Raw genomic sequence first — 24,716 nt, 5'->3', positions numbered from 1 at the left:
GGAACACATTTTACATACTTATCCAGTACTGCTGGGGCAGAATCATTTAGATTCTCGAACACGGATGCTATGCAGAAGGGTATCGCTACTGTTCGGAGAGTGGCAAATAGTATGAAGTGAGCATTGGTAAAACAAGTAGGCTTCCCGTGGTCAATAATATTTTAGACATGTTGTAGAGCACCGGAACTGCTGGGCAGCATGCTCTAAGCAACAACAACAAAAATACACTATGATAAGGCTGGTGCTGACCGTGTCACATTGCATTTCTTTATCTTACTGTCTTTCGATGGAAACAGACAGGGAGGGGGGAGGCAATTTGAATGGCAGCGGGTATGGGGAAAAAGAGCACTATGATGAAGCCAGTGGTGTCTGCATCATATACTTTTGTTTGTTTATAGCAGATAGAGGGCCAAGATGGACAACAGAGTGAGAGAGGTGTCAGGGCAACAGAAACAATGGAAGGAGGGAGGGTAAGCAAGGGTGAGCAAGCCAACATGAGCAACAGAGGGAGTGTGGGGGCAAGCCAACACAGACAATGAACTGAGGGTGTGAGTAAGGCTGGGGGCATGCCAACATGGATAATGAACAAATGGAGGGACAAAGGGTGGGGGCAAGCCTAAATGGCCAGTGAACCAAGATAGGGAGGGAGAGTGTGTGTAAACCAGCATGGACAAAAATTAGAAAAAAATGGCAAACCAACACAGACAAGTAGTAGATGGAGGGAGAGTGGGGGTAAGTGAACATGGACAGGGGAGGCAGGAAGGGTGAGAGAGGGAGTGTAGCGGCAAGGCAACACAGACCAGAAAAGGTGGCAGGGTGACTGGGGGCAAGCTGACTGAAGGAGGAACACAGAGAGAGGAGAAGTGAATGAAGGAGACATTTGAAATAGATTTATTGTTCTATGATGCTTAAATCAGAAGTAAAAAACACCTAAAAAATGTGTAGCAGACACAAGTAATGTATCTAGGATCCAGGTACAGGATAAACACACAAACAGGAAGCAATCGTACAGCAGGAGACAAGAAAAGTGCAAACAAATGAGAGTGACAATGAATCCAACCAATGATAAGTATTGAGTTGTCCTTGAGCCTATGGATATGAAAACAAAAGGTCTTGAAATCACAACACATGCATTGTCCAGGCCAAATATAAACATTAAATATTGCCTTTGTGTGTTTGTATATCCATGGTCAACAAGACATCATTATATTTAAAGGTGGTGAAATAGGTCTGCCTGTATTGTCCCGCCACTTGTCTTGCTCTTTAACAGCAAAACAACACCAAATAATACCCCTAGCTTACCAATAACTTTACCCCTAAATGATTTAGGGTACGTCAGATAAGACTCCACCCATCATGGTGGTGGAGCATATTATCTCCACCACCCTGATACTTATTTTCCATATTTAGAGATGACTTCCTAACCAGTGGTAATCTCTGTACATTGAAAGGAACCACCATCAAACCTGTTCCATTCATTGTGCAAGAGCTATGGTGGACTGCGGTCTTCAATTTAGCATCAGTTCATCAAACGTTTACAGAATTTTTGTTTTCATTAACAAAGTCCAAAAGCATGAATTTGTTTCTGAAAAACAAATATCAATAATCCCCCCCACACTTTGGATGTTTTCTCCCACAGTGTGGGTGTCAATGTTTTTTTTCCTGTTCCTCTCCACCAAGCTTTTACTTGTGGTGACAGAAAGAAAAAAAAGATATTACAGTGTCCATCCTAAATAGAGTGAGTATTTTAATATCTGACAGCACCAACTCATTTGGGGCATTAGAGTAAGCTTTTGCTAGCAAGAGCCAAAGGGGGGGTCCTTTGACAGAAAACTGAAGGTCCGTTATCTCTAAATGAGCTTTGCAGACCGAGAGTTTGTTGGATAGGGCACTCCATTGCATTTGCAATGACTTATATTGCCAGACAAACTCTAAAACAAGCCCTAACTCTGTGAGCACATGCTCTAATTACTCCTCTCAGTGTATGATTGAAAGGAATCGTATAAAAAGATGTTGTAGTTTACAAAAAAGAATGACATTGCCTTGACATTGTTTTCATATTACTATTAACTATGTAATCCTTCTCACACCAGGGCATCCTGACCTTATTGAAAGCTGTTTTGGGAGTAATGCAGCATTCCCAATTCAAAATCAACCTGTGAGGAAGGGAGCACTTGATAGCACACCAGGTCAAGATGCCATCATAAGATACCCACTACTGAACGATCTCACTCAGGTACAGTTTGAAAACTAACATCCTAATTTAAAACTTTGTTTTGACCTATTGTGATTATACATGACTTTTGTGTGACTAACTCCTGAATTTCCTAGAGTAAGTCACAGTCATGGAACAAAGCTTTGGGAATCTGACCTTAAATATAATGAATTGTATAAATTAAAGTGAAATGTAAATTAAATTGTGCTGTGCACTGCAACAAATAGTTACCCCATTTGGGGGATTGTGTGTAAATGGTGTAATGTGAATTATGCCAGTGCATTTTAAATTCAATACTGCTAGTGTGCATTGTGAGAAGTTAGCAGAATAATTTACTGGCAAAATAGAGGATATCTACTGGCACTTTTTCTTGAATGTCCCTGTACCGAAGCTAGGCACCACAAGAAACCCAATTGATGGACAGAATGCAGAACAAATCAAAACAGCCACCCCAGTCAAGAGATCTGGGTTAAATCCATCATTATTTTGCTCATAATACCACCCCAATTTAGACCTGGCCGTATGAAAATCAGTTTTGACCCTGTGTCTCCGGGGAACAGTCCAGCCCGAACTGCCAAGCCAGGTCCTCCCTGGACCAGAAACAAACATCCTAGGACAGGTTTTGGGGTTTCACCCCTCATCAGCCAGGATAGCGTAAATCCAGTGGCACAGTGAGCCCGGAACCCATGTCTGGGCATACCTGGAGCCCTTAAGGGGAGAAAGCAAAAGACACAATTGATGGACAGAATGCAGAACAAATCAAAACAGATCCCCAATCAAGAGATCTGGGTTAAACCCATCATTATTTTGCTCACCACACCCCTAAATTTAGACCTGGCCATATGCAAATCAATCTTGACCCTGTGCCTCATGGGAACAGTCCAGCCTGAACTGCCAGGTGAGGTCCTCCCTGGTCCAGAAACAAGCATCCTAGGAACGGATTCGGGGTTTTACCTCTCATCAGCCAGGGTATCTTGAATCCAGTGGCACAGTGAGCCCGGTACCCATATCTGAGTGTACCCAGCGAAAAGAAGGGGGAGAAAACAAAAGACCCACACTTGATGGACAGAATGCAGAACAAATTAAAACTTTCACCCCCAGTCAAGAAATCTGGGTTAAATCCATCATTTTTTTGCTCACCATACCACCCCAATTTAGACCTGGCCATATGCAAATCAGTCATGACCTTGTGCCTCATGGGAATAGTCCAGCCCGAACTGCCAACCAGGTCCTCCCTGGACCAGAAACAAGCATCCTGGGACCGGTTTTAGTGTGTCACCCCTCATCAGCCAGGATAGCTTAAGTCCAGTGGCATAGTGAGCTCGGGACCCACGTCTGGGCATACCCGCCTCCCTTAGTGGGAGAAAGCAAAAGACACACAAAGGATGGGCAGAATGTAGAACAAATCAAATCATTACCCCCAATCAAGAGATCTGGGTTAAACCATCATTATTTTCCTCACCATACCACCCCAATTTAGACCTGGCCATATGCAAATCAGACTTAACCCTCTGCCTCTTGGGAACAGTCCAGCCTGAACTGCCAAGTGAGGTCCTCCCTGGATCACAAACAAGCATCCTAGGCCCGGTTTCGGGGTTTCACCCCTCATCAGCCAGGATAGCTTGAGTCCAGTGGCACAGTGAGCCCGGGACCCATTTCTGGGCAGACCCGGCACCCTTAAGGGGAGAAAGCAAAAGACACAATTGATGGACAGAATGCAGAATAAATCAAAATAGATCACCAATCAAGAGATCTGTTTTAAACCGATAATTATTTTGCTCACCATACCCCTAAATTTAGACCTGGTCATATGGAAATCAATTTTGACCCTGTGCCTCATGGGAACAGTCCAGCCCGAACTGCCAAGTGAGGTCCCCCCTGGTTCAGAAACAAGCATCCTGGGACCGGATTCAGGGTTTCACCTCTCATCAGCCAGGGTATCTTGAATCCAGTGGCACAGTGAGCCTGGTACCCATGTCTGAGTGTACCCGGCGAAAACAAGGGGGAGAAAACAAAAGACACACACTTGATGGACAGAATGCAGAACAAATTAAAACATTCACCCCTAGTCAAGAGATCTGGGTTAAATCCATCATTTTTTTGCTCACCATACCACCCCAATTTAGACCTGGCCATATGCAAATTAGTCATGACCCTGTGCCTCATGGGAATAGTCCAGCCCGAACTGCCAACAAGGTCCTCCCTGGACCAGAAACAAGCATCCTGGGACCGGTTTCAGGGTGTCACTCCACATCATCCAGAATAGCTTAAATCCAGTGGCATAGTGAGCCCCGGACCCACTTCTGGGCATACCCTTCTCCCTTAGTGGGAGAAAGCAAAAGATACACAAATGATGGACAGAATGTAGAACAAATCAAATCATTACCCCCAGTCAAGAGATCTGGGTTAAACCCATCATTATGTTTCTCACCATACCACCCCAATTTAGACCTGGCCTTATGCAAATGAGTCTTGACCCTGTGCCTCTTGGGAACAGTCCAGCCTGAACTGCCAAGTGAGGTCCTCCCTGGACCAGAAACAAGCATCCTAGGCCCGTTTTCGGGGTTTCACCCCTCATCAGCTAGGATAGCTTGAATCTAGTGGCACAGTGAGCCCGGGACCCACGTCTAGGCATAATTGGCAACCTTAGGGCAAGAAGGCAAAAGACACACAATTGATGGAAGGAATGCAGAACAAATCAAAACATTCACCCCAAATCAAGAGATCTGTGTTAAACCCATCATTATTTTTCTCACCATGCCACCCCAATTTAGACCTGGACATATGCAAATCAGTCTTGATCCTGTGCCTCATAGAAACAGTCCAACCCAAACAGCCAAGCTAGGTCCTCCCTGGACCAGAAACAAGCATCCTAAGGCCAGTTTCGGGGTTTCACTCCTTATCAGTCAAGAAAGCTTGAATCCAGTAGCACAATGAGCCCGGGACCCACGTCTCAGCATACCTGCCACACTTAGGGAAAGAAAGCAAAAGACACACAGTTGATAGATGGAATGCAGAACAAATCAAAACATACACCCCCAGTCAAGAGATCTGGGGGAAATCCATCAATATTTTGCTCACTTTGTCACCCCAATTTAGACCTGGTCATATGCAAATCAGTCATGACCTTGTGCCTCATGGGAACACTCCAGCCCGAACTGCCAAGCCAAGTCTTTCCTGGACTGGAAAGAAGCATCCAAGGATCGGTTTCGGGTTTTACCCATTATCAGCCAGGATAGCTTGAATCCAGTGGCACAGTGAGCCCGGGACATACCTGGCGCAGTTAGGGTGAGAAGGCTAGACACCACAGCATTGACAGCTGTTAGCAGTCTTACACCGGCCCTCAATTTTCTTCCTCTTTTGTGTCTGCCTGAGCTGCTCTCCCTTTATAGGCAAGTTAAATCGTTCTCACCTGCAGATCCACTCAAACCTGATCTGTTGCTCAAATTTCAGGACTCTCTTCTCCCACTTTGCTTAAAAGTGATTGGTCTGTCCTTGTCAGCCCACGTGCCAAGTCCTTGGAAGCACGTCAAGATTATTCCCCTTCTGAAGAAACCTTCTTTGGAGGCCTCCAAACCTGAAAATGTCTGTCCTATTTCTCTCCTCCCTTTTCTTGTGATGTTAACAGAGAAACAGGTTAATGGTATTAATGGTATTCTGACCAAGTTCCTGGTTGTCAATAACATCTTGGATATTTCCCAAATTTTTTCCAAGCCCGGTCATAGTACGAAATCTGCACTTCTCGCAGTCATAGAATAAACTCGTAGTGTCCTGGACGAAGGCCGGTCTTCAGCCCTGATCTTGTTGGACTTGAGTGCCTTATTTGATATGGAGTCTTACAAAACCTATTGCAGTGCTTACAACGCATTGGTATAGGTGAGGTGGCATTGTCCTGGTTTGCATCTTTTCTCTCTGAATGCTCCTTCCAGGCCACAGCTCTCAGTCACACACTTTACCCCATGGTTTCCTCCAGGGCACTTTATTAGGACCCACCATGTCCAATGTTTACTTTTAACCATTGGCATAGGATATCACATCCACAGGGATTGCACTGATATCCTACGCTGACGATACTCTGCTTCTGCTTTCCTTTACAGATACAGCTGGCTCCAATGGGATACTAACGAGTAGAGAATATGAGCAAAGACAAAAGAGACACGGAACTCACACTGCTACTATTGACTGACACATGCCACTCTGTCCTAAGTAAATGGGTCTTCAAACTCCCCCATCACATTTGTACAGGTAGAATGATCTCGAGCAGATGTTGGGCATGAAGCTAAAAGGTGAAGCACCAGTGCTCTTTAGAGAGAGGGGTTCAGTGATGAATTTCAGGGTCCTAGATGTTAAAATATGATCCTAGGATGCTAAGACCAATACATATTACAGCAGGTATTTTGAACTAGTTATTAAGAAGGGCAACAGAGGAGAGTCATGCACTAGATGACAATTGGACATCTGCCCAGATAATGAAATGCAATACTATAGTATCTGATGGTAAGAGAGACAGTGTTTAAAGGATATATGTATGTTTTTCATCATTTGCTTTCTTCCCCCAAGAAAGATTTAAATACTTTTTATTTAAAAAGTTCTACAAACCAGTAACCTACAGTTGCAAATTGCCCTGCCTCAACCCATCTTCCGCATGGAGCACCAAACACATACTAAGTGTCCTATATTACAACCTTTTGGAAATATACAATCCTGTCAATTTCACCATCTACTTCGACTGCCATGGTTGCTAGAACCTTTTCCGTTTTTTGGGCTTCCCCTACTTTCATAGATTTGTTTTTCACCCAGCGAGCAGGCACCGGTCCATGTCAATTTATGCAGATTTGTGGGGTATCTTTGCTTGGTTATATTTCCCCATATGTCAAGCATACAGAGCTTGACTGGGGTGAAGGTGGTGCCTTTGAACCCGAAATGTTTGCAAGCCATCTTCCCACCCCAGACTACAGGGTTATCAGCACTTGAAATTATCATAACATATGCAGGAGCGTTTTCTTCTGTCCACTTGTAATAATTGTTTGGAGAATAGCCTATCCCAGCAAGGAGTGGCCCAGTGAGATATCCCTGTACAGTATCTTCAATTGTACCAAATGGAAGCCCGACCAGTGGGCACTAATCTATTTCTTACATTTCCCATCCAGGAACTTGCAGACATCTTCCTCAAATTTAGTCTTTTGGTCTACTAGGGTGCCTGGGGTGTTGCTGGCAATTTTCAGGTATATTGTAGAAAAAGCTAGGTGGTGGATTTGTCTCCCATTTTGAACTCAGTTTTAAGTTCTTCTAGTGACATTCCCCAAATATCTCCCAGTCTGCTGGTACCAATTAAGTCCCATTTCTCTTGTTAATGTCCTCCTGTCCAATGTCAAACATCCTAATATACAGCTGTACAATGTGGCATTGTATGCCCAAGAGGCAACTGGGAAGCCAAGTGGTATGCCTGAATATCCAAGAGTGTGATCCTCCTTCATAGTCTCTCTTAACTGGTTCCCCAATAGCGGGTTCTGGCTAGCTTCTTATCCCAGAGCAATTTTCTCATTTCAACATCCACCCTCTTGAAGAGCTCTGCAGTTAACCAATAGGGCATTCTGGAAGGTATATATACATTTATGCAAGACTACCACCTTAAGCAGGAAGAGCTAATGGCAAGCTCCATCAGAACGTAACATCTATGTGAAATTTGTTGGGGACTGTGTATAGGTTTCTATGAAAGTCTTAGTCCCTAGTGATATAGATATTTGAATCCCTCCTTTTGAGAATTAGACACGGTAAGGTTTGCAATGGTTTGCAATGGTGACCATACTGATAGAAGATACAACGCAGAGTTCTACCAGTTAATGTAAAAACAGGAAAAGTCGCCAAAAAGGTCTAACTCCTGTAACATACAGTCAGTGGTCAGTTCTGGGTACATCAAATAAAGTAGGATATTATCAGCATATAGATAGACGTGATCTTCCCATGTGCCATCCTAACTAAACCCCCACTCCAAAGCATCGCTTCACAGTCAAAAAGTCATGGGGCTCAAGTGCCTTTTGATCATTCAGGGAAATAGACAGGGCCCCAAGTAGGTTCCCTTCACCCAAACTCTCGCTAGTGGTTTCTAGTGGTGTGTTGTACTGCAACCCTAGCCAGGGCCTGTCATTGGAACCCAAGCCCATGCATTTTAGAGCTTCAAACATGTAATCTCATTTTAACATTTAAAAGGCTTTAGCCGGGTCCAGGGATAGGATTGTGGTTGGTTCCAGGATATATCTATGTTATGTTGTGTTATGTTATAGGGTTTTGTAGAGTGCAAACAGCTGCCCAAATCAGGCTTCCCAGCACTAACAAAAGGAAAGCTCACAACATGTCTAAGAAAGGCCTAATAGTTTATCTAAAAAGGTATGTTTTTAGTTGTTTCCTAAAATGTGCCAAATTGTTATTAGACCTAATCTGTAAGGGAAGAGAGTTCCACAACATGGCCGTGAGAAAAGCGAATGATTGGCCTCTTACCCTCGTTCTGGGAACTGTAAGGAGGGAAAGATCATTTGATCTTGGTGCTCTTGTGACTGTATGTGATGTGATGCGGTGTTGTAATACATGAGGACATGCTGAGCATTTTAGCTTGTAGGTGATGCATAGAGCCTTGAATTCTATGCGTCCGTTGATGGGTAGCCAATGTAATTGTAGAATAGCTGGGTGTGCTGAATTAAATATGGTCAGGCCCACAAGTGCCCGTGCTGCCACAATTTGTATGACCTGCAGTTTTTTTGTGACATAGGTTGGGCTACCCAGAAATAATAAGTTGTTGTAGTTGAGGCGTGAAAGTATCAGGCCTTGTACCACCGTCCTTACCACATTCCAATGGAAGCCATTTAAGTGTCTTCCCTAAATATCTTAGCAGGCCAAAGCAAGTGCTTGCTATCTTTTTGGCTTCTGGATTCATGGTCAGATTCTTATCTAAGATGACACCAAGATTCTTCACTTCAGCTTTTGGGGCGGGGGATTCTCACAAGCATGGGGGCCATGTTAGTTGTTCCCAGAGTGATGGCTTATTGCCTACCACCATCACCTCTGATTTGTCCCCATTCAGCTTAGGCAGCTTGCCACTATCCAGCTGGCCACCTGCTCTAGACATGTATAGAGTCTCTTTGAGGGAGTGTTGGTGTCTGGAGATATAGAGGTGACAATTTGAGTATCGTCCACATAAAATACATTAGTAAAACCATGAGAACAGATGATATCTGGGAGTGATTTAGCATAAATGTTAAAAAAGCGTAGGGATCAGTGCAGAGACCTGTGGCACTCCACATCACCATTTGCAGGTTTCAGACATAAAAAGGCCTTTGCTGATTTGAAAACTTCTTTTGGTTAACAAACACTATTAACCACTTTAATGCAGATCAAGTGATCCCTGATGCCTTTATCCTCTCTCGCTGGACTCAGTGGGAGACCGTATCAAATGCTGAGCTCAAATGCAAAAAGGATTCACTCTCATATATTTGGTAGCCAGCCCAGCAAAAGAGCTGTCTCCATGGTACAGCCAAAATGAAAATCGGTCTGATCTTGGTGCAGCAACTTGTTGGTATCCAAGAACTTTGAAAGAGAGCTGTTCAACCACTTCGCTAGGATTTTACATATGCCGGGCAATAATGAAATAGGTTTATAGTTTTCTGGTCCAGTTAGGCCTTTTTTAGCAGAGGCCTAATGATTGAGTGATTCCATGATTCTGGGAAGAGTCTTCCTCCAAAGAGGTGTTTTATGTGGCTTTTAAGGCAGACAGTATGACTTCTCCTACGTTCAACAGAATGTTATCCAGGACTGGATCTAACGGAGACCCTAATTTAATTGTGCTTCCTACCCCAAAAATGTCATTTGTGTTAATTCTTGGAAAGGATAAAAATCCTGCAGACGTCTGGCTATCCGCACTTATGGCTTTTGGTGAGGTAATGGGGTCTTGTAGCACCACTAGGGAGTCATAAATGTTTTTGACTTTTTCAAGAACGAAAGGAGTGAGCAAACTGCTCACATTGTTCTCCTGACAGAGAGAGAGGCCCTGATCCTGCCACATTATGTTTGAAGATCAAATTGAGCATGTTGTATATTTCTCTTGGGGGATGTACCGCCTGCTAAATTTTATCGCAAGATCATACAACTTGGGCCTGCAGATTGCGTGGTGGTATTTTTTAAAGATTTGTTTACAGGCTATAGAGGCTTGTGTACTTTCTTCATCATTTTGACACCTCCATTTTCTTTCCTGTCTCATATATTTCCTTATTTAAAACTTTTAGCTCTGGTGAAAACCAACATTTATTTACTCTGGCTCTGGGAGATCGACTAATGCTTCGAGGTACCATCATTTCCAGTGTAGAGTCTATCCATTCCTTAAATACTCGATAAGAGGCATATAACTCTCCAAAAAGTCTGAGGATGGACTTGCTCAAAGCTATTTGCCAGCCTATAATGTTCAGTTTGGACCATTGCCTAGATTGCTGAACAGGGGCTCTTTTGGGTTTGGGTGTCAATCTTTGGGGATACTAAACTGAATTAAGAAATAACCAGACCGGGAGGAGGAGCCAAGATGGCGGCGGAGACGGACGTATAGCCTCCCGGCTCCTCGAGCCTTTGTCTCCCGCAGTTACACACTGCTTCCTATCCTGATATCGTTCTATGGCGGGAGGACGGTGAAGGAGTGCTGAGGCTACTGGTGTTCCTCCGAGGGCCCTACCAGCCCCCCAGCCGGAGATATTGCCGAGCTACGTTAACGGCCGCTCCTAGCCCTGGAGCTGAGACCCGGGCTGCTCTGCAAATATGGCGGCTGCCGGAGCTCCTTGAAATGACTGCGCTGGGGCACGGCTGGCGTTCTACCACGGACTGCACGCCGGGACTACTCACACCAGCCTCTATCGCGCAGTCTTCTTTCGGCTGCCTGAAATATGCTCAGGTGAGACGCGCTGTACTTCCCCGCGTTGGCGTACACCCAGCTAGCGGAGCCTGCTTCTGGTTTTGCCCCCACCCAGAGTTGACCGGGGAGGGGGACTCCTCTTGTGGTCCTCCCGCTGCCAGTTGCCCTGGATTGCATTGATGGCCTGGGACCCTATTTTCACCGCTGGCAAGATGGATAATTTGCCTGGATTGAACTGCGGCTCCATTTTATTAGCGCTTGCCGATCTAATGGCTGAATGGCGTGAGAGCGCTAGAATGCTGGGCAGGAAGCTCGACGATGCGAGACTTTCAGAGGCGCCTATGTCTTCAACTTGTGGCCCTCGCGGTGCTGATCTAACCTCACCGAGCCCCGACTGCGATACAATGTTGTCGCCCGAGCGTATTGCAGATAGTTCTACTGGCAGCGCTACAGTGTTTCCCTTACTGCTGGAAATCGCTATTCCAGCCGTGATATTGCAGCCCTTGTCCACAGCGCCATCGGCGCAGCAACTGGCTCTCCTGGCAGTTCCTGATCAGCAAGCTCCGCTATTTCTGAGCTACACTCTTCGAACCCAGTCGTCCCTGAAAACAACATTTCCTTGGGACAATGGACCTGGTAGTGCTTGGCGGCGTCCATTTTACTCCTGGATTTCTCGACTCTGCCGAGGGTGGCCATCTTGTGTCTTTGTTCTCTCTGAGGTGAACGCTTGTCGGGAGCCATGGCTGGGTGGACATTTACGATCTGGTCAGGGCTAGGTGGTTTTCATGTGATGATTTGTGCTGGGATGGCTGGTGGGGACAAGGCCTGGGACGCTTCCTCGGCACGTATTGCAGTGATGACTCTTTCCACCTCATTTTGTATTTGCTGCTTATTGCGATAATTTCATGTAAGGGGTGGGGGAGTACAATTTCTGGCTTGGGAGTCCGGGAGGCTCTGGATTTGGCCCTCCTCTGGTAATAAAAGGTTTCTATTTTCTTTTTCTTCCTTTTCTTTGCTACTATATTTCGGGTTCCTTAATGGGCGACAGACACACTGCTGGGGGGGGTGGACCATAGCCTCTGCATGCGTGTAGGGTGGGGGGTTGAGATTTTAGTTACTGTTTTTAGTTCTATGGGCCTTGTTTTTCTCCTTATTCTTGAGTTCTTTTCTTTTCCTATGTCTATCTTGGGTCCGGGAATGGGATTGGTAGTGGGTGGGCGACGGTGGGCACGGTGCCTATTGATTGGTTTCACTATCCTGTTATGTATACTCTTGTGCCGTCATGTTCACTGGGGGGTTTCGGCTCCTGTTGTTGTTGATTGTCGCTTGATGAAGTCGCCTAATTGGGTCATGAAGTGTTTGCACGGACTCTGCTCTCCTTGACTTACTATTCTTAAAAAAGATAAACTTGATATTTGGGACAAAATCTTAAAATTAACCTTCACTGCTCCTGGGACACGGTAACACGGTGTTATCCGGTGTAACTCTAATTGTTCGCTATGTTGTTTTGATGAGCTACTGTGTCGCCGCATTGTTTACATTCGTGCTTTAAATGATATTGTGGCCGGCCTGGTGGTTGTAGGCCCGTATTTGTTCTCTTTATACTGCACAATAAAGGTTTCCCAAAAATAAAAAAATAAAAAAAAGAAATAACCAGACTTTCAGAGGCGCCTATGTCTTCAACTTGTGGCCCTCGCGGTGCTGATCTAACCTCACCGAGCCCCGACTGCGATACAATGTTGTCGCCCGAGCGTATTGCAGATAGTTCTACTGGCAGCGCTACAGTGTTTCCCTTACTGCTGGAAATCGCTATTCCAGCCGTGATATTGCAGCCCTTGTCCACAGCGCCATCGGCGCAGCAACTGGCTCTCCTGGCAGTTCCTGATCAGCAAGCTCCGCTATTTCTGAGCTACACTCTTCGAACCCAGTCGTCCCTGAAAACAACATTTCCTTGGGACAATGGACCTGGTAGTGCTTGGCGGCGTCCATTTTACTCCTGGATTTCTCGACTCTGCCGAGGGTGGCCATCTTGTGTCTTTGTTCTCTCTGAGGTGAACGCTTGTCGGGAGCCATGGCTGGGTGGACATTTACGATCTGGTCAGGGCTAGGTGGTTTTCATGTGATGATTTGTGCTGGGATGGCTGGTGGGGACAAGGCCTGGGACGCTTCCTCGGCACGTATTGCAGTGATGACTCTTTCCACCTCATTTTGTATTTGCTGCTTATTGCGATAATTTCATGTAAGGGGTGGGGGAGTACAATTTCTGGCTTGGGAGTCCGGGAGGCTCTGGATTTGGCCCTCCTCTGGTAATAAAAGGTTTCTATTTTCTTTTTCTTCCTTTTCTTTGCTACTATATTTCGGGTTCCTTAATGGGCGACAGACACACTGCTGGGGGGGTGGACCATAGCCTCTGCATGCGTGTAGGGTGGGGGGTTGAGATTTTAGTTACTGTTTTTAGTTCTATGGGCCTTGTTTTTCTCCTTATTCTTGAGTTCTTTTCTTTTCCTATGTCTATCTTGGGTCCGGGAATGGGATTGGTAGTGGGTGGGCGACGGTGGGCACGGTGCCTATTGATTGGTTTCACTATCCTGTTATGTATACTCTTGTGCCGTCATGTTCACTGGGGGGTTTCGGCTCCTGTTGTTGTTGATTGTCGCTTGATGAAGTCGCCTAATTGGGTCATGAAGTGTTTGCACGGACTCTGCTCTCCTTGACTTACTATTCTTAAAAAAGATAAACTTGATATTTGGGACAAAATCTTAAAATTAACCTTCACTGCTCCTGGGACACGGTAACACGGTGTTATCCGGTGTAACTCTAATTGTTCGCTATGTTGTTTTGATGAGCTACTGTGTCGCCGCATTGTTTACATTCGTGCTTTAAATGATATTGTGGCCGGCCTGGTGGTTGTAGGCCCGTATTTGTTCTCTTTATACTGCACAATAAAGGTTTCCCAAAAATTAAAAAAAAAAAAAAAGAAATAACCAGACCACAGAATTGATATCTTCAAAAGCAAAATATTTGAGAAAATAGGGTCTAATATATGGCCCTTCCAGTAAGTGGGCTGATTTACCAGTTGTGCTAGCTGAATTGTCGTGAAATCATGATTGAATTAATTTGCCTGTACGCAACAATTCGTGTCAAATTGAAATATTAAGTCTCCTAATAGTGTAAAACTGCCGGCTTACATACGGTATTCCGCTAATACTTCAGGAAGTACCTGGACAAAATGTGTCACCAGCTGAGGAGGGTGATATCAGAAAAGTCCCAAAAAAGTTAATGCATCAGAGAGATGGAGTGAAAAACTCGGTTTTCAGAATCTGTCTTCGGAATGGAAGATACCCTGCACTCAAATTGTATTTTAGCAATAATAGCAACTCCCCCTCTGTTCTTTCCAGGTCGGTCATTTCTAACAGTTGCATACAAAGACTCTATGAAGCCTGCACAGAGGGAACTGCTCTAGACTGGATTGTGTCCCACCTTTCTCATCCAAACCATACTACACAAAAGCAGGGGTCCCTCAAGGTTCTATCATCTTGCCCATGCTTATCAACATCTACATCATTCCCGGTACTGATCAATCAATTTCACCTCACGGGCTATAACTATGCATATGACACACAAATACTCATTCAACTGGAATGCCCCAAAGACATTAGAAAATCCCCAATTTTCAGTGTCTCAGAGCCGTGGATCAGTGGATGACTTGGAGCCATCTCAAATGGAATGCTTCAAAAACAGAAATACTCACGTGTGTCAATTGGAAACATTAGGACCTGCTTGCTGCCTGGCCTGATGAACTGGGATGACTGCCTAAAGTATCGAAGGACGTAAGAAACCATGGAAGGACCATGGACTCCAAGCTGTTGATGAATGCCCAAGTGGACAAACTAGGAAGATCAAACTTTGTCACTATAAAAATGCTGCAACAAATTTTCCCTCATTTGGGATTTCCACACAAGGTCCCAGCTACCATCTCCCTTGTTCTGTCCAAAATCGATTACACCAATAGCATCTACCTCGGATCACCTTTAACAACCATGAAAAGGCTACAACGGATTCAGAACTCGACTGCCAGACTAATCTTGCATATCAAACCACGAACCCACATCTCACTTGCCTTGAAAGCCCTGCATTGGTTACTGATTGCCAGAAAATCAACGTTCAAGTTACATTGTATCATCGACAAAGCAATACATGGAATGGGACCGCTCTTCATCAGTAATAAAATCACCAAACACATTCAACAAAGGAACCTACGCACTAAAGGGGCACCCCGCCTCAAAATCCCAACATTCAAGGAAAAACCATGGGTGGCACATCCTTCTCTGTTCAAGAAGCCAAAGTATGGAACTCTTTACCCCCCAACATAAGATCCACCGACAACCACCTTATCTTTAGAAAACTACTCAAGAATTTGCTCTTCTCCACATAAGCACCATACACAAACAGAAATTTACAGCATATTCCTCTGTATATAAGCATTTATTTTCACTATAGATATGTACCTATCTTTGTTTATTGCTTTGTATAAACTTGCAGAATAATTATGTTGTGGAAAATAAATAAATAAATAAATATCTTCTTTGGTCTACATGTACTTACTTCCATTGTGCATCTATGTACCTTGCATGTACTTTGATCTGTGTTACTTTTCTCCTGAAAAAACATATCCAATGCACTACCCAGTTTTTCATCCTGTACCTCTATCAATATCTTTAATCCACATATACTTACCTCCATTATGCATTTATATACTTTCAATGTACTTATGGATCTATATATTTATCACTTTCTTCTAATTTAGCATTTCAAATGCACTACCCTATATCTCAGTCTATAACTCTCTCAATATATCTTCTAGCCCAACCATCTGACTCATCTCAAACTTCTTTCTATTACTCTTTCCAATGCACTACCCTATCTCTCACCCTATACATCTATCAATATATCCCCTGCATCCACTCTCTCATTTATCCCAAACCCCATACCTCTACTAGAATCCCCAAAATAACCCTTTTTAGACTCTCTCCTACTCTACCCATCTTGCATCATCTGACACCTCTTTAACTATACCGACCCCCAAAACAACCTTTCTAAACTCTTCCCTCTGACTCTTCCCCTCAAAAAACCCTTTTTACTCACCCAAAAGCCTCCTCCTACTGCTATGACCTCCAAAAAAATCCTTCACCCTTCTATCCCTCCACTTTCCTTTTCGATAAAAAATACCAGACTAACATGTTCACTTCTCAAATTCCATATTCCACTATACTAATTCACCACTAATCCTTATGGGTTTCAGAGTAGCATGCTACTCGCCAATAAAGCACTTCAAAACCCCTTCAAGGGGTAGCAAGTGCTATGTAAATACAAACCTCTTTCCCTCTTCTTTCCCGCAACCTACTCTTCTCCATCCAAATACCTGAATAACATATCCATAACTCAAATTACGTCATATTTTACTAAACTAATTTTCAACACTAATCCTTAATGGGTTCCAGAGTAGCGTCCTACTCACCAGAAAAGCATTTCAATACCCATCAGGGGTAACAGGTGCTACATGAATGGGAACCTTTCTTCCCCTTGTATCCCTCTGCTTCCCTTCTCACTCCAAATAAGTGGCTAATATCCACCACTCAAATTACTTTCATATTTCACCATACTAATTCAGCACTAATCCTTTATGGGTTTCCGGAGTAGCATGCTTCAGCACCCCATAAGGGGTAACACGCGCTATATAAATACAAACCTTTTTTTCCTCTTCTATCCTTCTGCTATTCTTCCGATTCCAAATAACTGACTAACCTATCCACCACTTAAAATGTACTTGCATGTTTCACTATACTAATTCAACACTAATCCTCAATGGGTCCCGGAGTAGGGTGCTACTCGCCCAAAAAACACTTAGATGCCTCATCAGAGGTAGAAAGTGCTATATAAATGCAATTACAATACAATATAATATCTTGGAGGGAGGGCAATTGAGTCATCTGTCCCACTATCATTGTACAGCCAGGTTTCTGTAAGAAAGAAGGCCTTGGGTCCTTTTTCTTCGAGTAGGGTAAATATTTCCATTTTGTGTTTGGGAAGCGATATGCAGTTGACTAGATACATATGCCAGTCTGTCGCCATTTGCTTGGGGAATGTAAAAGCTTGAATGTTCTTTGCAGTATGTGAAGCAGAGAACATACTGTCAAAGAAATGATTGTAGCCACTTTGCTTACAGACAGGGGAGAAGCTGTGCCTGCTTGGACTGCTCCATAACCGCACCACAGGGGGAAACCACAATCTCCATCAACCCCACAACGACAACACGCACATAAGCATGACACCGACAGCTGTAGCTGCTTTGCGCACAGACAGAGGGAAGCTATGCCCGCCTGGACTGCTCCATCACTGAATGACTGAGGGGAACTAAAATCCTCATCATCCCGTGCAATGCAAACACGCACATCAGCGCTGCGCCGATTTGCGGCAGCAGCTGTAGCTGATTTGATTGCAAACAGGGGAGAAGCTGTTCCCACCTGGACTACTCCATCACTGCACCACTGGTGGAAACCATAATCCCCACCATCCCCCGCAATCCCAATGTGCAAATAAGCGCGTCGTTGACCTGTGTCATGGAACACACGCGCAGACTTGCCCGGTCCACGCCCGGGAAAAGCCTAGGCCAAGGGCGGGCTTGTCCACGCCCGTCAAAGCCCAGAAGAGGCCGGGCCGGGGCCTCCCTCTAACTTCACCGCTCTAGACGTTGGTATCAAGAGTACTTCATTTTAAGACAATGGGCAAATGGAAGGCTGAAGCAAAAGAACAAGGAGGCAAGATTATAAAAACATTGGACTCGTTCCACACCAGGGCGGCAGACGTCCTCCTTACCCCTCTGTTACAACCTGTCCTTGACAGACTGATGAAAATTGGAGAAGGCTTAGCCACACTTATTAAGCTAGGATTTAGATACGAAGGGGGAGGGAACACAGTTTGGCGTGTGTACAGGAGCAGGCACTGGATAGTGAACCACTCCCATTTCAGCCATCGGGTGTCACCGCCCACCTTGAATTACATCATCAGGGAGTGGTTGCTCATGGGGCTACTGAAGGGAGGGATGGCATCTTGAAATCCAAACCCCAACATATAAGGAACACCTCAAGACCAACATCAACATCTAGTCAATGACTCCTTTCTACTCAAATTACCAAATTATTCCTATCCCATATAGACGCGGTAGCACACTAGATGATAGGCCAGTGAAACTAAGAACAAAGGCCCCTAAACTACCTAAATGATTTTTTTGATAACAAATATGTGTATAAGGACCTGAAATTACGGACCTGAAATCACGGTTACCCTCTAATTACTGAATAACTGTACTGTCTTTTGTTTCATTTGTTTATTATGAAAATCAATAAATATAGTTTTCAACTAAATTGGAAGGCATGAACGGAGGAATGATGGGAAGACTGTAATAGGCAGCAGACCCACTAGAGGTTATATCTCCTCCCAACAGTTTGCCAATATGTTGTCATCTATAGTAATTAAGAACCACGCTCTGTAACTTGAAGTCCTTTATTCAGAAAGAACACATACACGACATCCATAACCCTGCCAGTCAAGTACTGACAGGAGCGCGACTTAGAACGTTGACATGTAGGAAAAGGGTCAGCCCAACTGGGGCAAAACAGAGGGGGTCGGACTGAGCCAACTATACTTTTATAGCTAAATACAACACATCTCCTACCCCATAATAAACAGCTTACCAGGGTAACAGCACAAGATGACATTTTGGTCTGCAGACAACATTTGAACATTTCAGTGACACAGATCAAAGTAACCAACTTTTGCTTGTAGGCGTGCTCCCAAATTCCTTTTCCCGACACAGAAGGGCTGGCATAAAGATGTCCCAACTAACATTCCTTAATCTTCCTATTACTTTCCCGTGTCCTCCTTGTCCTCCTCCTTCTCCTTAGTGGTTAGTATTCCTATGCTAGTGCCTGGTCTATTTATTTTTTCGTAATTCCCCCGTGGATGGCCTAAGCTCGTCAGCTGATAAGGTTAGATACAACCAATTTGTTTCCTCAAGGCTTTCCTCCAGTTGACTATAAGTTACTAACCATTTGTGAAGTCTCCTTAAACATCTGATCCCTTTCTCAAATATTCTATTCATTCTTGTATGATATAATGTAGGACTTTGTCAAATGCAACTCCCTTATAATGTCCCTCCCTCGTGTGTGGCTGGACTAATCTGAATCTCATGTTCCAACACCAATGTTAGAGGTGCTCCTTCATTTCTTAACCTTCCTTGACAACCCACTGTTACTAAGTTGATAGTCTCCTTTTCTACACACTTTTTCCTCCACAGAAATGTCAACCCCCCCCCCCCCCCCCCTGGGGCTCGTTGCATCTTGCTTCCGCTTCTTTAGCCTCCCAAGGTCCTACTCTGCCCTTTACGAATTTCTCATAAACACAGGTGGATGCCTCAACTGCCAACATGCAGACTTCCTTGCCTACTGCAGTCATCTCACTCTCAGTACACCTGCACAGTCTAGAATACTTTCCGTTTATCGTAGAATTCCAACCCAATTGACCCACCTGGGCTTTAGTCACAACCCTTCCTCTCTTGATCTCTTGGGGTACAGTTTCACAATCTCTATCTAAGTTCCTTCCCTGGATAATTAGTTCCTTTCTTCCCTCCTTAATCTCTTCCTCCTGCTCTCCTAGATCAATTAAGAACTTAGGATCAACAATCATTTCCTCTTCTTCCTCCTCTACCTCTTGACTTGGGGTGGTACCTCCCCACCTGGTGCTAATATCCATAGCCATGACCATGTCCTCGTCAATGTCCCACTGGCCTCGAGGAAGGACCCTCATTTTTTATGCTTTCCTTCCTCACTGGTTGGCACCTTTTTATTGGTGCCCTCTTCAGCTCTTATTACTATGGGCACGACTCCACTTGAGTTCCTTGCAGGTTCTATCTCTTCCTGCCTTACATACTCTCTCTGAACTCCTTCAGAGTTTCCCATTTCCGCAATAGAATTCTCATTGCACATATTTTCTTTCCCTTCTATCATCTCTTCACCAAACTCCCTTTTACTTGATATCATGACTGGTTCTTCACTAGTAGAATATAGGATCATCCTTAATTCTTTTTGTTGAGCCCATCCCAGCAAATTTAGACCATCTATCACCACTAGGACTTTTCCTAACGTGCTTCTTCCCTTAAAGGATATTTTCCCTATGAACATACCTTCTAGTGGTATTCTCTCACTGTTGTAGCCAATAGGGGAAACATCAGGTTCCATCAACCTTAAGCCCCTTTTTCCAGATTTTTCCTTGTACGTCTTTAAATTGATGATAGTAAATTGAGAACAAGAATCTGTAAATACTTCTATCATATCACCATTAAGATCAATTACACATTTTGGTAAGTCTTTTCTCTTCACAGAGTCTACATCCTTATTGCGAATGGATAACACATACCCTTCTTCACACTCATCACTATTGCTCACCAGATTCACAGATTTAACTTTTGGATTATCTTTGCATGCTCTTTCATAATGCCCTTTCCTGTTGCAATTCCTGCACGTTGCTTATCTTGTCATACATCTGGTACTATTCGCTAAATGTCTGGAACTTCCGCATCTAAAACATTTAAGTCTATCTTCTTCCTTATACTTCTCTTCCTTTTGTTCCCTGTAGGAGTCTTTGCTCTTTATGTTCTTTACAGCATACACTTCTCGATTGACCTCCCAGCTACCACCAATTTCATTCACCTTACGTCCCTCAACTATATTCATTTCCTTCACGCATTCTGCGGTGTGTTCTGCACTCTTGGCTAAATCTATGGTATTTCTCAAATCAGAATTTCCCACCAACAACTTCTCCTGAATTTTCTTGTTGTTGGTGCACCTCACCAGCTGATCTCTTATAAGTGATTCGGTAAGATCATTGAATTCACATGTATTCGCTAATCCTCTCAAGCATGCTATATAGTTTCCTACTTTCTCGTTCTTCCCTTGCACTCTTCCATAAAACTTTTTTTCCAACACTACATTTATCTTGTCTGCATATTGCAATTCTAGTTTCTTTAAGCTTTTATCGTAGATATCCATGTCGTCACCTTCACCTACCCCTCCTTCCAAATCTGGTAGGCTGTCAAAAACTTTCCTTCCTTCCATTCCTAGATTTATCAGGAGTATGTTCTGCTTCCTGACAGCAGAAAACCAACTTGCTCCTATTGCGACCACGTATGACTCAAAACCCTTTCTCTTTCCATGGCAGCACTGGCTCCCCTTCCTCTGTTAGGAAAGGTGGCGGTTGATTCATGCTTGCTGCCGCCATTTCCAGGATGACTTGCGGAAAAAGAATGGGTTATAGCTCCCTGTTGGTCTGCACCTATAGTGCACTGCCTACTAGTAGTGTATGGCACAGTTTATTGCACCCTAATCTACCTAAAAGCTAGTCACTCCCCTAACTCCTTCACTTTTCTTTCAAACCATTACACATCCTCCACAGATACTGCAAATTATTAATTTCAATATACGTCCTTACCAATACATTTGAATATTCTGCTCATGAACAATTATTTCCTGTCACAACTTAAATAGTGTTCCCCCACTCGTGTGACCATTCACCATATAACAGTTCCCCTCTCCTCACACTTTATTTTCCTTTGGAATCTGCCAATAAGACACTCCAGCAGTTTCCTGAGGGTCTCTACTTCAGCAATATTAACCTACTCTTCACAATTACTGTGCTCCCACCCCTTAAGAATGACCTAAAAGGGACTACTTCAGTTCTGCCAATAAGTTCCTCCGCAAATTAGCTCAGCTCCTTATGTCAGTTCTGTGAGGAATCTGCTGATGATGTTCGCGGGGTATTTGACGAATCTGTCACAACGGAACTCCTTATTCTCACGTCGTCAGTCACTCGCCTCACGCAGTTGCAGCCGGTCACCACCACTCTTCAGGAAGACTCCCAACTCAGGAAGACTCTCTTCGTGCACGGGAATGCCTCACTTCTTCCACCACAGAATGCCTCCCACCTTCGTTTTAAACGGCTACAGCACCCTCCTTTCACACGGCGGTTCAGTCTCTCTCTGGAGATTTCTTCTACACTTACTTCCCGCTGGCCTCCGCTGTCACACAAAGTACTGCCTCGCCGTCTATCACCCTGATTCCTTGCTCCAATTCACGACGGCACAGCTCCTCCCAGGATCCTTCTTCAACACGAGAAGCCTACTCCGTCGTCTCACCCTGGCCCCAGCTTCCTTCTACCACACAGAGGCTATTTCTCTCACAGGATACCGCCTCCGCCGTCGCACAAAATTCCGCCTCACCGACTTTCACCCTGCTGCCTTACTCTAAATCACGGCGGCACCGTTCCTCACCGGATTTCCTTACGCTTACTTTTTCACGCGTCGCCTGCTCCAGACACCACGATGATTTCTCTCACCTCAGATTCCCTGCGCCATGTCACCTTCTCACGGATGCCGCCAATCGCCACTATGGCTCTGCTCTGTGGATAGCCTTCCGGCACCCCGTCACCTCAGACAGCACCAGCAACTGTGAGTACCTCTAATTTCCTTTATTATCCTCCTTTCAGTCACCACCATGGTTTCCACCAGCAGATCAGTTTCACTTTTTTTTTCTTTTCTGCTTACGCCATCACACTGTGGGTAATTCCTTTCATCTCGTCACAGCTCAATCGCCAGCAGAGCTGTTGCTCTCAGCTGTTCTCTCCTTCCAGCCTGCTGATTTCCACAACTTGTCTCCTCCTCTCATTCACAGCTCATCACGCCCGCAATCAGTTTCTCGTTTGCCTCAACTTGCGTAGTCTCGCTGTGGGTACTTATCTCCTTTTTCCTTTTCAGTTGCTGCCCATTTCACCGGCAGATTAGTCCCGTTGCAGCTGTTTCCACCTTTCTGCCTGCCGGTTCCCACACACTTTTCCTCTTTTTTTTTTTCGTCTGCTCCTTCACATGTAATTTACTTTTCTCACTTCGGTTGCTGGCAGGCTCACTTTGCTCAGCCGCAACATTTACTTCTTGTCTCTCTTCACGTTCCGTTTCATTACGTTACTTTTACTCATTCCCACTGGTCCCGGGTAACGAATGGAGGGGACGTCGTACGTTGGCCTCCTCCTAACGATCGTGGCCAGTATTGTATTTAAGAACCACGCTCTGTAACTTGAAGTCCTTTATTCAGAAAGAACACATACACGACATCCATAACCCTGCCAGTCAAGTACTGACAGGAGCGCGACTTAGAACGTTGACATGTAGGAAAAGGGTCAGCCCAACTGGGGCAAAACAGAGGGGGTCGGACTGAACCAACTATACTTTTATAGCTAAATACAACATCATCCTGGCAAATACTCCAGAGCTGGGCAAAACCTAGAAAGAGTCCACCAAACAATTATTGTGTAAAGCTTTACACTGGATGACCAAGCATGCTAAAGGGAGTCATGGCCTCTCTAGACAGATCATGGCCATGAGAGTGGCATGAGTGGACCATACCACTTAAGTGAGGAACCTGTTGACTACACTTTCCAACCAACCTTCACCAGAGACCAGATCTACTTTTTTACGGACCCTTATGCCGAAATATTGGGGAATAGGAACAGGGATGTTCTACCATCCCCCCTTTCTCATTAAAGCCCCACAACAAATTAGATAGTTTTCCATTACATATAACCAATCATTACGCTCCACTGGAAGGTTTTGACACATGCGATTGACAGGGGCCAGATAGGCTGACTCCACCAGCACCGAGGAGCTGTACCAATAACTCCGGACGATCCCAACTACGAATGAGATGGGTAATCATTACCTAAAATAATCACTTGGAACATAGCCTGTCTAAGATCAAAATTGTGTGACCCAGAAAGGGTAAGCCTTATAACTTTCTTTGACCTAATATGCTAACTGGAAACTAGGGAAGTAGACTCAACTCATATAGTGGGATTCCGTTCTTTTCATACGCAGCAATGCCTTCGAAAGTAGGCAGAGCAATATGGGGGTATTTTGACCCTGATTAGAAACAAAGTAAGACACTAAGGGGGCAGATGTATCAACATTGCATTTTTTAAATCCTGAATAGCGAATTTTACCAATTCGCTATTAAGGACTCTGCAAAATGCAATGTATGTAGGTTTCGTAATTAAAATAGAGATTCCTACGCATTCCTTATTTGCGACTCGCAAATTGCAAGTGGCAAAACAGGAATGGCCTCCCATTCATTTCTATGGGCCAAGAGGCCCGTAGAAATGAATTGGAATTGCATGAGCAATTTGCGCGTACCCAATAGGTACTCGCAAATTGCGCATGCATTTTCAAGGGTGCAAGGGTGCCGAAAGGACACCCTGTTGTACCCATAAAATATGCATGTGTGCACATGTGGCCCACATACATGCCCTAAGGGCATGTATGTGCGCCACATGGCACTGATAAAAATGCAAAAAAATGCATTTTTCTACGAAATCACAAATTACCACCAACTTGAAGTTGGTGGTGATTTGCGATTCCTCAAATGCATTAGCAAGATAGGGAATCGCAATATTTACAATATCTTATTTTGCAATGGCTTTTTGGGATTATACATCCCAAAAGGCTTTTTC

At 44.4% G+C, this 24,716-nt stretch overlaps 1 protein-coding gene across 1 annotated transcript in view; it reads left to right on the top strand.

Annotated features, from left to right (window-relative positions):
* LOC147683687 (phospholipid scramblase 1-like) overlaps positions 1-24,716 on the top strand; it is a 604,007-nt gene that overhangs the window by 148,022 nt on the left and 431,269 nt on the right. The window contains exon 3 of the mRNA XM_086944890.1: positions 2,094-2,236. Coding sequence (XP_086801016.1) covers positions 2,094-2,236 — 143 coding nt within the window. The remainder of the gene's footprint in view (positions 1-2,093; positions 2,237-24,716) is intronic.

This window comes from Lissotriton vulgaris, chromosome 11 (assembly GCF_964263255.1).
Source record: "Lissotriton vulgaris chromosome 11, aLisVul1.2, whole genome shotgun sequence".
Classification (NCBI taxonomy): domain Eukaryota; kingdom Metazoa; phylum Chordata; class Amphibia; order Caudata; family Salamandridae; genus Lissotriton; species Lissotriton vulgaris.
Note: the sequence above shows the minus strand (reverse complement) of the source record. Positions and strands in the feature narration are given on the sequence as shown.